Below are 15152 nucleotides of genomic sequence, written 5' to 3'. Positions count from 1 at the left end.
CTTGGAATGCAGTTAGGGTTACTGAAGTACAAACAGACCAACGCTTTCCTCGAATTACAGAGAACAGACCTGGACCACAGCTCATACTGCTCTGAACTGCTTACATAAACAAAAGATATCAGTTCACTAAACAGAAGCAGAAAATTAAGAAATACACGGATTTTAGAAACTTGAACATAGGATATGCAGACTACACGGGTGACTCATGACATTATACAACACTATTGTTGGTAATTAGACTTCTGGAGTAAGTTTAACGAATCAGAATTGAAGTATTTACCAGATGTACTTTGATAATGCTTAAAACAGATTACCTTTTCATTATCAGTAGTTATAGTCAACATTCCAATCTGGAACAAGAAAGAAAATACACTTAAGTGAGAACTGCAAAAATAGATACCATACTTGCAAGTCATTTCAGCTTCAGTCATAGAAGAATTTTAAACTAAAAGATCTTGCAAAAGTTAAAACTAAAACCAAATTTAAGTACTTTCACCTATAACATAAACAAGGGTAATAATATACATGAATGCGTTGAACAGAATTAAAGCTGACACCAACTCTCCAAATATATCCTTTGCCTTATGATGTACACAGGGAAAAAGCAATAAAAGCAACAAGACACAGCTAGCTTGTACGATTATGCAACTGCTCAATTACATGAAACTATTTCTGAGGTACACTGAAACATTACTTTTTATATTTAAGAGCAAGGAAAGCCAACTTGGATTTCCCGAGTACCTTCTGAATTCCTTTCTTTCCACTTTGACTAGTAAACTACACTGACAGTTCAGTGTGAAGCACTGACAGAACTCTAGCAGAGGGGTGTATGCCAATAACTAGTTTAATGGAAAAATATCTTCACAGAGCATCCGAGGGGTTTTTTCTGATCTCAACAGGACTAGAGATTTGGGTTTACAGGAAATATTTATACAATATATTGACCTGTGAGTTACATTAAGCATTGTGGCTAGAAAAAGCCATTCTCCTCAAACTCCTAATGGATCAAATACAGGATAAAAACCTGAAGATGTCATTTTACTTCAAAATTGAGGATTTCAAAACAATCCATTGGTCATTTTTACGCTGAGCAGGAAAGAGAGGAGAAAAAAAATTCTGTGGAGTGCTGAGCTGAGTAGATTATTTCTTACAGATGACATCACCGTTAATACCACTTCAGAAGTGGCAATTCAGAGGAAAGGCAAACCCCTTTTAAAGGCTCATAATAAATAGGAAAAAGCCATTTACCAACATAGAAGAGCAAGGACAGAACGTATGCCATATCCAAAAGCAGTTGTTGAACTCAAGCTGTATGTACCTATGCAGGTTACATAAAAATTAGTGCTCCAGAGAACACTGGAAGCTTGAAGAGCTTCTTCAAGTTAAAATTAAGCTATAGTAAACGGACCTGTAATAAATCTTAGAACCCATTTAAAAATACTAATTACCTACTTCCATTTGCTTTACCATACCTAAAGATGAAAGAGTATTGGGAACTCTGAGCTCACCCGAGATATATACTACTTGCAAGGCTTCCTAACTACACTGTCAGAAAAAAAAAAAAAAACAAACAAAAAACACAAGCTAAAAGTTATTTCCCCCTCAGTCATACAAGTACAGAACTACAAAAATATCTCCATGATAGTAGAGACAGTGAACAAAGTCTCAAAATCCAAGAAGTTCCAAACTCTACAGAAAGTATTAGCAGGTCGCTTTGCAAAATACAAGGAGCTCAAGCATGAATGCATTTCACCACAGTCAAAAAGCTTTCATTATTAGAGTTCCACTGACCAAACAGTACTACTGCTAAAGAAAATGGATTTTTCTCTATTGAAGGAAAAAGGTCACTTGCCAGACTAGTACTCTTAATAGGTTCCCTCGGACTCTTTTCTGTGGTTTCCTTCTTTTGTTCAGCTACATTTGGCAAAGCAGAACGCTCTTGTATAGTTTCAGTTAAGTGTCCACTGAGAGAGTTCTTCAGTTTTTGGTTTTCTTTCTCTAGCTTTATTTTAGCTAGCTGGGCCTCCAACATCCAGTGTTCTTTTTCTTGTTCAAGTTTTGCAATTTTCTCCAAACTCTGCTGGACCTTTAGGAGGGAAAGTTTACAGTCCAGGTTATTGAACACAAAGGGGGGAAAAAGCCACACAGAAAATGTTTGAAGACAGTATTATTTTAAACCATTACATAAGTGAGCTAATGAATAATGCAGCAGGTAAACAACTACTGATTCGAGCTGTATGCTTAACTGTGGTCACGTATCAAAAATGACCATGTTATTTAATTAGTCTGAAACATGCATCACAAAGGTACAGCTCATAGAAGCAACAACATCATATTAGGTGAAAAAAATTAAAGCAGGGAAGAATTTTATGAAAACATGAAAGATGTGTGCCTGGCACTAGCATTTTCTTGTTCTATGCTAGAAAGACAAACAATTCTCTCCCCTCTCAGCTGCCCCACCTCACAGAGACAGAAGAACTCACTTGTCCAGATAAGAAATCAACTATGGAACAGCTCACATCATATCACTCCACACATTTCTGTTGAAATCCATCTCATACCTATTAATACACTTTGAATATTGGCCACCAAAAAACCCCAAACAAATCAAAACAAAACACTGAAGTCTTTTTCTACTGTAAAAGTTTGATGATGACGACTCAAGCAGTCAGAGCACTCCAGCTAATAAAGAAGTTTTAGTATTAATCAGACTCATTATATGAGGAGATACCATTTTAGATACCATTTAACCTTCCTCTGTCTCACCCTCCAGAAAAAAAAATACACACACACTGCAAGAATGATAAACTATAATCAATTAATAGATGCTTACTGAAAAAACATTGTTCTTAACCAGTGTTAATGAATCCTGCACAGTTCAAAAGCAGCACTCAAAACAGTACATTGGCACTTAATAGTTCAGTATGCCTTATTCTTGTCTTCATTTTGCATTTATTTGAATTAAAGACTGCCTGACTTCTTATATTCAGAAATTAAGACATCAATGGCATAATCCTTTCTTTCATAACTACACGTACATTCTGCACATACAGAAGAACAACTCTTGGATAAACTAGCCTGACAACGATAAGTTTTACTTTCAAAACTCTACAAGACATCTACAGTCTAATTTTAAGCTTCAGTATATGCATAAATATGTACAAACAACCACACTCACATATATGGAGACTATTTGATACTACTTTACCTTTATAAAATACACTATATGTTAGTAAAATTTATACCAGAATACCTGTTGTGCAAGACCTTCTCTACTTTCTGTGGAACTCAGAAGAACTCTGCGATTGGCTAAAGCCTCTTCATAAGGCACTGAATCTGCACAAGGCTGCACAAGGATAAAAGAAATCTCAAAACATGTTTCACAGTAGATCAGAATATGTATTATACATTTATTTTCTTATTGCCATCCTTACTTTAATAAAGGGAAGAAAAACATCTTCCAAGTGTTTACCAGCCAGTAGAAAAAAATGTTTTGAGCTCACAAAAACCAGCAGCACTCCAAAATGAACACCTGATTAAAAAGTGCTCAGAAAACTCCAGGTGTTAATTAATGATCAAATGCATCTTAAAGTCCATTTTAAAGACATTACAGTGAAGTGATTTAATAACAACTGTTAAGCACAGCATCACTAAATTGTTAATTTCAGTGGAGACAACAGGGAGATCTGGCAGTGTTCAATTCTTTGGTTCAGTACATTTTCTCCAGAACACCTTCTTCAGCTCCTATTTTTGTTGTTGTTCCTCTCCACTGTCTTCCAGTGAACACAAGTATAAGAATATGATACCATTCACTCCATATTCCTGGTGAATATGGGAGGAAATTTAAATGAGCAGCTACCCTCTTCTCCTTGGAGTCTTGGCACAGAAATAATTTGTGGAAATGGGTAACAGTAGAATTGGCACATACCCTCAGCTGTGAGGGCAAGTATGCTCTCTAAATTTTTCAACAGCATTATTGCTCTAAGGGTTCCATTTCCTCAGCCAAAGATTCTCAGAGATTCTCATCCATTCCAAATACTGAAATCCTTAGTTTGCATTCTCTTTGGCATAACCAGCTATCAACCGAACTGTGCTTTCTCTGTGCAAGTACATTTTCTGAACAAACCTTCTTCAAAGACTTCATGTAAGCGACCGCCTTTTTCTTGTACTGCAGCATACACTCAGCTGAAAGAGGGCTGATGAACTCTGTTCCTCCTTTAGGGCCATAGCTCAATGAAGTAGTGAAGTGATCCAAGTTGTTGCTAAAGAATGAGGCAATCTAGACACATCAAGAAAAGTCACTTTTCAAATTATGTTGACCACAAAGATTCACCAGAACAATTCCTCTTTCAAGAGAAAGCCAAGTATTTATTGAAATTGGACTTCACAACAGGAATTTCAAACAAGCTACAGGGTCTTCCACATAACTTAGACCATAACACAAAGCATCCTCTTCATAGTATCTACTTTTATCACCCAGTTCTTTTTAACTTGTGGCCTGAAAATATCTTGGAACAAACCTGATACTACAGATTATTAATATCAGAGGTACACATAGATTTTTCAAATTAATCAACAAAGATTTTTGCGGGTGCTTTTTTTTTTTTTAAACCACCTGCACAAGTTTGGGCATTATACTGAAACAAAAATATCCATTACCTTGCCCACTCCATTTGTTAAAGCCACAACAGAGGATAAAATACAGTCATTTGTAGTTATGAGTTTCTGTGTAGCAGTTGGAACATCTTGTTCTAAAGTAGCTTTCTGACTGTAGTGCTTGGAAATATCTAGAAAAAGAAAAAACACATTTATGTTAAATTATGATTTTTGTCTATTTCAGCAACCATTTTCAAATTCAGCTTATGACCTCAAGCTTTGAATGCTTCTCCCCTCTAAGCTGTATAAAAGTTTAGTCCAGACACTCTTAGTTCTTCAGCTTACTGCCTTGGAAAACTGTTTGTGATCACAAGGAATAGACATTATGCCTGTTACACAAGGCAGAATAAAGGTGTATATTTAAGTACTGTGTATCCCAAAAATCATAGCTATGTAGGGGATACAAGCTCACACTAAACTACCACTTCATTTCACAAATATACTTTCCATTTCCATAAGTTTTCGTCAGAACACTTAAAAGTAGAATTTTTAGTCATGTTCAATATCCAAGTGTTAAGCATGTATGACTTAAGGGAATAGTATTTGAATTCTGTCAGAGCAAATCTAAAAGGCTACCAGAAGTTTAGAATGCTACTTCCTACATGCTAAAATTCTTTCAGACAAATCTAACAGAACAGTCTTCAGAGAGGGAAAAAAAACAAAACCAGAACACTTTCAAAAAGTCATTCACAAAAACATCTTAGCTTAAATAATCTAATTAATGTCAACAGCACCAAAATTTAAAAAGACTCAAGTATTTATGATGTAAGAACAAACATTCTCAACCTGGCCTAATTAAAAATAAGTAATTATTTGACAAGGGAACATTTTGCACCTGTTTTACAATACAGTATTATTGCTACAGAATGGAAAAATCCCAGGTCATTACCACCATAAGTTATAATTTGAAGCAAGCTTAAACAGTTGGAAATTAGTTTGAGTTGGGAAGGAGGGGAGAAGTGACAAATCAATCATTCTAGAGTTTGTGAGTGTGAGATGTTAGGCACAACGTTTCTGTTGCTAGCTAATGAATTCTACTGACAGTTTTCTTCAGTGCTTTACTTAATTTTCTTTATTTCCTTTGTTAAAGTATAAATCAGGCTGATTTTACATTATAGTAACTACATTAAGAGGTAGAAAGTATTTATCAATAAACTCATCTATTTAAGAGCTAGAAAACTCTTGGTTTAGTGTCTTATTTTGTTTGAGATACAATCTCTAATACAATCTTTCTTTTTTTAAAACAAGGACTCTGCAAAATGGGACCATGCTATTGATGTTATCACTAAAAGAAACAAAAAACCCAATTTTGCTTAAAATTATAAAAGCTTAATGTTTAAACAGCTGACTAGTATTAAAACAATTCACCTATACGGATTATTTTCTCCCTGGAAACAGCTACATGGTACAGAAATTCTAAGATACACAGAAACAGTGTTGCAAAACTCCCTGAGTTTTAAGGGAACATCACTTCACTGAAAATGTAACATATCCATATTCTCCTGATAAAAGGAAAGTAACTCATTTTCAAGGAGAAAGTTAAGTTTCAAAAATAATGCAGACTTCTTAAGCTTTGGTTATATATTCATGTTAAAAATAGTAATCAAATAGTAAGGAAAAATTCCACTTTGAAGGCAGGTACTAGGTCAACAGTACATAAGCAGGGGAAAATATGTACATTCCATTCTGTACGCTAGTTCCACTAGAGCAGTGAAGTTCAGAAAGTAAAGCAATACTGCTCAGGAAGATCTAGAGAGCCACAATTAAATATTCCAGCAACTTAGAATAACAAAGCTAACAGAACGGAGGAGTGAAAAACCTGCATGCGTGTCCAAAAGAAGTAGTTAGTAGGTTTAGCCTCTTACCTTAGTTTGTAAAGGCAAAACAAACCAGATTTATCACATATTACACATTCAGCACTGTTACAGAGAATACATGTGCTATGTTAAACAGAAAGAAGCAGAGCTGAAACATAACAACATTCCTGTACTCTCACCTTTTAAAGTGTCATGAAATCCATGAAGAGTTGCAGCAATGTTTGTAAACACCAAGCCATAATTTGTCCTAAGAAGACCTTCTGGTTTTGTACCTAAGAGCACCACACAGAAAGGAAAAAAAACAACACTAAGATTTTACCATGAATTAAAAGTTAGCTTTGAAAATAATCCAATTTCCACCTACTAGAAACATTTGCATGGAGTGTAAGAATCAAACAGATTCATTTACTTCAGTTTCCCCTCCAATATCAAATGTATATATACCAAATTTTGCCAGAGTAGGCAGGTAAAAGACTTCCAAGTTTCCTAAATTTCATTCAGATTTTACAAATATCAACTGTTTTGGTCTTAAAAACCAATTACGCATGCAGAAAGGTTTACATGCTCACTGCTGTAGGAAGGACCATCTGGGTCCTTCTAAAGAGTGAAGACTGAAATAACCCGAAGCTACACAATAGCTGTTTCCTCTTATTACTTAAAGTATGCATTTGGAGATAGTTTCCCCACACACACAGACAAATTTTGATTTTATTTAGTCATTAGTATGAGTTGTATTTAATAGTCTTATGAATAGGAGGAGCTGGAAGTGATAATTAGTAGTAAAATGTAGTTTATTAACAATTTCATGATTAAGAGATGGCAAAAGCCATACTGTCAATCATATTCTAAAAACCTAGAGTCATTTCTTCTCCTCTACAGTTAACTATGACTATCTAAAATGTGGTACATACAACTGCTTGGTAATTTCCAGGCCTGCGCTATGCCCATGCCTATCCAGAAGGAAGAGTGTGGAGCATTAAGGAAACATTCTTCCTCAGCACACTCAGAAGCACACTTGGTCTCCCAGCCTGGATAAAGGAGTGTCTAGTATGACAGAGCATACTGCAGAACTCACTTGCTCCACAGTTTAGACACTACCTAAAGATTAGCATTAATCCTGTTTTCCTCTATCATAGAGGTGGCAGTTTGTGTGTATGGTTTAAAAAAATCAAAACAAAAACCAAACAAAAAAACCCCCAATATCCACCCAAAAACAAAAACTAGAATCTTCCAGGCACAATGTAACCAACCGAGCCAAAACTGGCACTTACTTGGTAACGCAAGAAGACTAACATATGTATGTAGCTTCTCAAAGACTGCAGTGAATCTTTTCATGTCTCTGTGTAGCTCCATATTTCTAGCTCTTAAAGCAGCTGTGCAAAGAGAAGACTCACACTCTTCTTCCAAACTAGGAATATATGAATTATTTTTTTTAAAAAGTGAGCAATTATCTTAAAAAGCAAGTTCATGAGTTTTGAAGTAGATACCTAGTGTTCGCTACATCCTCAGTCCAAAGCTAAAATAGACTAGGAATTTATTTTAGAAAGGTTAACATATCAGAGTAACTTAGCAGTAAATGAAAATTTCTGTGTGCATGTACTATCCCCACTCTTAGGAGCTTCAGTCACAAGCCAGGAATGGTTTACACTCATGGCAAGGAATTGATGGCATCAGTTTAAAGACTTTTTCCTCTACTACACATAATTTACCTTTCACTTCCTAAGGAGCGGAACAGCTATAGAGAAGGCATAAACCAAGCTTTTTCTTCTTTAATCCAAAACCTCTTTTTAAGCAGTTCTTTGCACTAATAATTCACCTCCCTTCGACCCACTCAGGAACAAAGATTTTCACTGCAGAATGAATGTGCATCTGGCCAAGTTTTACTACATTGCTATATTTACTGCATGATAATCAATCTCCAGACAGACTCAAGAAATTAACAGTTTCAGTGTATCATACCTGAATAGTATCGATGCTATTGAATAACATTAAGAGACATTAAAAATCTGTGCAGTTTTTATTAAAGTCTCATCTGTGAGGGGGGGAAAAAAAAGGCTTTAAAATACATGGGTTTAGCTCTAATGCCCAGCTGAAAAAAACATGCATATCCTAAAGGCTCAAAAACCAGCAGGCAAAAAAAAAAGTTCTACCTTTTAAGCCAGAGCGCTTTAAGAGCTAACTTAATATTTGAGTTGTAGGTGTTGACAATGCTGCATACCTGACATTTAGTGCCCCTTTAATTTGATCTATCAAATCAGAAGTACCTTTTTAACTGATAAGGAAGAATCTTTCTTAAAAAGCTTAAGTAGGAAGCTAAGTGTTCCGAGAAGGCCTTCAATTTCGCAGCTGTTTCCTGGAAGGAAAAACAACATATAAATATTTTTGCTCTGTAAAAATCTTTTTCGATACTAAAAAATAGAAATCTTACCAGGACTGTCACAGTATCTTCTGTAATACTCTCAAACAAGTGAAGCATTCCTTCCTCCAGAGGGCGAACATACGAAGCATTTTCATGAAGATACTGTGAGAACTGAGTACAGAGAGATTTTAAAATGGTGCTTGCTGAAGGCTCTTGCAAACTGTTTCAAGTCAACAATTGAACAGTCCACTTTAGCAAAGCACCCATCATCTTAAACGGTCCCCAGGACGTCAATAAGAAGATATAACAGTCAAGTGATGTACAGCAACCTCTGCTACGTGACACAAACACGCACACCTTGAGGGAAAGTGAGAAATAGTGAAGACTACAACGGAAGTCCAAGCAAAAACCCATCTAGGGCTCTGCCACAGCACCCTATCTCATTTTAACCGCCATGCACAGCACACCAAACCCTTCTTTTTAAGTTTAAACATTCTTGCATTCCTTGCTCAACTCCATCAAATTAAGGCTAGATCCATGCATCATTAAGCCACCAGAATAAACTAGCCTACCTTCCTCCCAGCTGTTTGCCTCAGCCCTCATCCTGTGCATCAGCACAAACATTTGCACAGCTATGCTATGGTGCGTGAAGTATTGAACAACTAAAGAGTTAAAACTGAGAGCAAGAGATACATTTTAATCTTTATCTGTATCCAGTCCAGTTTTCAACATGGGTCAAAGCATACTTATGCCCATGCAAAGGATGGAGCAGTAACTAATCAAAGTGAGAATTCTTACTTTCAAGAACTATGACAGGTTTGCGCAATTACGAAACTTTGGCCTCACAGAACTGCCTGACTTTGCTAAAAATTGCTTATGTATACTCTACGGCTAATATTGCCTTCAAAAAGTATACCTGAGAACAAAGGTGTTTACTCTTACACACAATCAAAAAGTAACAGTACCACCAGCTTTCAGTTTTGATACCACGGCATTACAAAAAGCTTCTTCCACAGACTGACATAGGTAGTCAAAAGTGATCTTGGTTTTTATTTTACCCCATGGAAAGATACCTTCACCTTTGATTATTTGTACCACAATAGTAGCTAAAGACCCCAGGCAAATAGGGTACGAGAAATTTTAATGATTTCTTGTATTATTACAGTGCAGTAACACAGTGTTAACAAGAAAAGAGAGATGCCAAGCTCTCATTCATGCATGCAGAAATCTGGATGGAATTAGGGAAAATTCCTAAATCTAAGGAGGAAGAAATAACACATGCAGAATGCTCCTGACTTGTGTTGCAAGAGAGAGGACTGGAGTTATCTGGCACGATGCTGAAGACCCAGCAGAACCCAGCAATCCAATACTTAAAGAGAAAAGGAATACTTGAACCTGGAAGGGAATTGTCCACATCTACTTTGAATGTTTGGTGGGGAAAATAGCTTGAAAGCGCCAGACAAGACCTGGAGTTGGGGAAAAATAGATCAGTGCAAGTGTGCTAAGCCACTACCTGACACTTGTCTCATTTTCTCTACCACATTGAGGGGAGGTTTTTGAACCACTAAGTGGAGGAGCTAAGATCACACTGAGAACACTTGCCAAGCAAATAGATAAATTAATCAAAAATACAGGAGCAACAGCAGCTTCAGTGAGTGATAAAAGACGCTTCACCGCTGGAAAGTCATGACAAAAGCCCTGAGAGGTAGCCTGCACTGAGGCAATTAGGTCATGAATACACAATGGGGCAGACTACAAGAGACATAATTATGAAAACAAACAAAGCCTGAACTACTGAATCAGAGTCAATTATCAGAAAAGGAGAATCAAATTACAGTTCTGATTAAGTTGCATGTTTCAGCTGTGTGAAAGCACTTCTCTGCTGAAAGGCAACAAAGAAGCATTAACTAGGACATTAAGAAAAAAAAGCATGAGAAGTGATGTCTAAGAAACTTGATTTTATTCCCTTAATGTAAACTGCAGTAGTGCCTGCAGAATCCAATCACCACGCTGGGCCACATAAACAGGGAGACACAGTTCCTGCCCCAAAGAATTTGGAAGAGGACAAAACCGCATAGTTTTCACAAGAAGGATACACCATTTTGAGTACGTTTGATGGCAGGATCAAGAAAATGTTGTTCTCAGACTAAACAACTGAGAAGGTAAATAGAGCAGGATTCCTCTAGTGAACAGACACCTTCGCAAGCATATTTGTTGCCTACAAAGAGATCAGAGCAAGTCTTCCCAAGAACTGGAAAGTTTTGTGATAGTTAACATTGTCACTACATGCATTGCAGCCATTTGATGAACGCAAATCACGTCCATCCTGGTAGCTTAAGTCTGAGCCCTACAAACTACTAAATTGAAATTATAGTCTGAATCAGTTGCTGTCATCCAGCAACTTAAATGCACATAGGTCCATTTGCACTACGAAGTCAACAACTTTGACGTTAAACTAGTTTTATTCCAAAGCACACATATATGCATCCCCACACAAATCCTTGTGCACAAAGTTCTTTCTATGCTTCATGGCAGAGAAAGTCAAAAGATGCAGCTTAACAGCTCTGAATGACACTCCCAGAAAAGTCTTCCCATGGAGATGCACAGAAAGACAGGTCAGGTTTCTAATAATTTCAACATGCTTTACAAACTTGAAACTTCAGAACGCTTACAGGAAAGGTCTTTATACAAATAGCCGGTTTTTGACAAGGGAACAAAGTCCAAGTTCTCTCCTTCATAAGCCTAGCTTGCACCCACTTTATTTCACATTAAACACTTGAAATACAAGACCTTCTGTCTCAACATCTCCCATGCTCCAGTGCATTAACTAAGTCAAGCATCTATTTAGCAGTGCAATATTTGTGTATTTTAAAATCAGTCAGCTGAACTTTTGACAAATGCACTTTAATTTAGCACTTAAAAAAAAGAGCCTTGATTTGACTATTATAATGCTCTTACGGCAGAAGCACAGGGGAGAAGGATTCTCTGCAGCTACACCTTCACCCAGATTCAGAGAATTCACCCAAGAGAAAAGACTTATGCTGGAGAGGCTGCCTCTCAGGAACACACTCATAGCATTCCAGTAATTTGCATGACTAAAATTATTCACTCATGAAAGTCTACGTAATTGATTATACTTGTAGCTGAAAACTGTTACCTTCTGATTTAACGGTGATATAGCATCTGTTGCAGAATCAATGGGAAAGATCTGTACCTTCTGCTCAGTGTATGTATGGAAGTTCAAAAGAGCTGTTACAAGTTCTTGAACAAAAGCCAGCGCCTGGCCAGCAAGGTCTCGCAACTTCAGCTGTAAAGACAGTTATAAAATTATTATATTTGACTTGTACCTATTTAAATATGAAAAAAATCTAGGATTGGATACAAAAAATTGCTATCAATGATTTCTTTGTTACTAGTTCAGCTTAAAATACATAGCAGCAGTTATCTTTAATTTTTAGTTTATAAATAAACTACACTGTCACACAGAAGGGCATGTTTTTCTATGATGACAAAGTACGTTTTTATTTTATACAACAGGTGATACTTTGCCTCTGCTGCATTTCTCAAACAGTTAAGAGCATAGCACAATTATAGAAACCATCTTTGAAATTAAGATTTCTAAAGACTAATAGACTAATTGCTGACAACAGCTCAGTTCTTTCAGTGTGGTGATCGTGAGAAATTTGTAATATCTGGTTGTAAGGAAACCTAACTTTAATTAGTAAAAACCAATGAGGTTTTCTCCCAGAATAAAAAGTGTTCGCTTCTCTAACCAGTATCACTCAATTCTTACTCTCCCACCTGGACAGAACTGAGCTGCTGTTTGTGAATAAGGCTGTTCTGTGGCTTTAGTGCAGTAAGAAGGTACCCAAGAAATGAACCCAAAACAGAACATTCTGAAAAAGCAAAGGCAACACAGAAGAAAACTACACTCTGTTGCGATTTATGTAGGAGAAAAGAAGGTTAAAGTGACATTTCAGCCAAGAATGACTTATCCTTCAGAGATGCATTCCTAATGCTTCAATGGAGTATTAAATCAAGTAAATCTTGATTATGGGTCAGGAATGGTGGTGAGTAATTAACATACACAATCTGAGTATAATGACTGCATTAATTAACTATGCAAGGAAAGAAAACAGACAACATTACTGGTTTGCTGTCCTTTACACTGCAGCCAGTGCTAATACACTAACATTTTGCCTCCACTGGCAAAGCCAGTCAAAAATCTGTCCTGGAACATTTTCAAGACTGCAGATCTTGAAGCATGAGGCTGGCTGACACAGTGCTAGCAGAAAATAGTAAAGGGAGAAACTCTTCACATAGTTAGTCAGATTTCTCTTAGAACTCAGCAACAGGTTTACGCTGCTTCCATCTCAAAACTGGACAGCAGGTCACCTGTTCTCACAGCAGACATATTAGCAACAAGGTCTCTTTATAAGCACTTCTGAAGAATGGAGAAAGCAGCTATTTGAAGTCTTCCTACAGTGGCACCTGAATGCATTAACTTGAAAGTTCGAGACATATCATATAAGCAAACAGAAGAAACACTGAGTGCTGTGGAGCCCATCCTCAGTCGTAGCAAAACAGGAAAATTTTGACTGCATCAAGGTATCTGATTTACTACTGCAAAAAGCCTTAATATATTTAGCTATTCACAGAAAACGAATGCTCATTTTTGAATACTGAGTAAACCACTTTCCCAAGGAAACTGATGCAATTACAGATACGAACAGAAACTGATTTGGTTTTTTTAAATAATATTTAATAAGGGAGATATGGCTGCAAGTGAGAGGTGTTTTGGCAAGAAGTATCCCATAAAATACAAGCGAACCACACAGAGTTCTCAAAGATACAGGATTTATTCCTTAAAAGGTTTGTGACTAGTGACAAGTAATATTAACTAGCATGGTATTCTAGCATACACACTAACATACAGTTTCCAAATGCAAACATTCTTTGGGGCTCAAGTGATGTGAGTGAAGAAGCTCAGTTTGAGGGAAAAATGAATTTAAGATACCAAAACTAACTTTTTTCAACAAAAAGCTTAAGACCTCTAAACTAACGTAGTTTTAACCAACTTTAAAAATGAAAAGTTCCAAGTTCTAGCTTACTGCAGGTTGGCATAGTAAGAGAATGTTTTGTGTATCTTTAGTAAGGGACAAATATTAAACCTTTTTGCCATTCTTTTTAGAAAGGCATGCCTGAGTTAATGCCTACAGTAATCATCAGCCAGTAGCCAATGGATTAACTCTCATGAAGTGAGGTGAACTTGACTTCTCGATGTAAGAACAGATTAGACTACCTTTTGAAAAGCACAAAGGCTCTGTGGGCAGACATTCCCTTGGAATATCACAATAGTACAAAGATAGGCTATCTTCTGCCATTCTGAGTCACCAGAATGATTGGTTTTATTCAGTATCTGTGCAGAAAGTTGCATCTTTACACACAAAACCACAAAAAGTGCTTACCTGGTATCTTCTGTTGTGTAACGGTACATTCAGAGCATTGTATCGATTAGATCCTACAGGACAAAAATTCAGTTATATGCACTTAACTGTGGTTTTTTTTAAGACACACTTATTGGTAAATACTGATTTTTTTTCTAAAATATAAAATTTAATGGCAGTATTATTACAGTTCATGTAAGTAATATTAACTAAAAAGATTAGTTAAAATATTAACTAAAAAGGCTTCAATAAAGTAGGCCTAAACAACTTCACTTAAGAACCGTTAACTGTGACTCAGTGGAGAGAAAGCACTGCCATACTTGCCTCAGACTATAAGTCAAATTTAACCATCTGAACCCCCTGAATTTTATAGGTAAGAGCAGAATCCTCTTGTCCAAAAAAACAGTATTCATCACTAACAAGGGTGCAAATCTTTTAAAAAAAAAAACCCACCCTTAAAGAATTCAAGATCTTCAAATTCCAATTACATTCCAGGGGCTGTCGAATGGTTTGCACATTTTAAAAAAGCTCCTGTACGTACTTGATTTGTTGATAATTTAGAGTAAGATGTATTCTCCATCTGTTCCAGTTACAAAGCAACTAGAATGATTATTCAATTACAACCAGGCACAATTTTTAAAGAGGTTAGAGGGATATTTGTACCTAGACAACAGCTTACAAAGTCTTATAGATGTAAAAGGGATAATATCCATCCTCAATTAAATGGAATAATAACCACTTTAAAATCTGGACACAAAGGAAATTTACAGCTTCTTATTCCTTTTGTATCATTCACATTTGACAATTAACACATGAGAAGAGGTAGTTGCATTCAGAACACTGTCCAAAATTACTGAATCCTACTGGTAAGTA

At 36.4% G+C, this 15152-nt stretch overlaps 1 protein-coding gene across 5 annotated transcripts in view; it reads right to left on the bottom strand.

Annotated features, from left to right (window-relative positions):
• PPP1R21 (protein phosphatase 1 regulatory subunit 21) overlaps positions 1-15152 on the bottom strand; it is a 33412-nt gene that overhangs the window by 7328 nt on the left and 10932 nt on the right. For all 5 annotated transcript variants that reach the window (XR_012628290.1, XM_074863944.1, XM_074863947.1 and 2 more), the window contains 11 exons: positions 14301-14353; positions 11990-12139; positions 8902-9003; positions 8738-8826; positions 7745-7881; positions 6653-6745; positions 4660-4787; positions 4127-4279; positions 3254-3346; positions 1853-2086; positions 315-350 (listed from right to left, as the gene is read on the bottom strand). Coding sequence is in view for 4 of the 5 variants with exons in the window: in XM_074863944.1 (XP_074720045.1) it covers positions 315-350; positions 1853-2086; positions 3254-3346; positions 4127-4279; positions 4660-4787; positions 6653-6745; positions 7745-7881; positions 8738-8826; positions 8902-9003; positions 11990-12139; positions 14301-14353 (1268 nt within the window). In the remaining variant the exon portion in view is untranslated. The remainder of the gene's footprint in view (positions 1-314; positions 351-1852; positions 2087-3253; positions 3347-4126; positions 4280-4659; positions 4788-6652; positions 6746-7744; positions 7882-8737; positions 8827-8901; positions 9004-11989; positions 12140-14300; positions 14354-15152) is intronic.

Source organism: Strix uralensis, chromosome 3 (genome assembly GCF_047716275.1).
Source record: "Strix uralensis isolate ZFMK-TIS-50842 chromosome 3, bStrUra1, whole genome shotgun sequence".
NCBI lineage: Eukaryota > Metazoa > Chordata > Aves > Strigiformes > Strigidae > Strix > Strix uralensis.
Note: the sequence above shows the minus strand (reverse complement) of the source record. Positions and strands in the feature narration are given on the sequence as shown.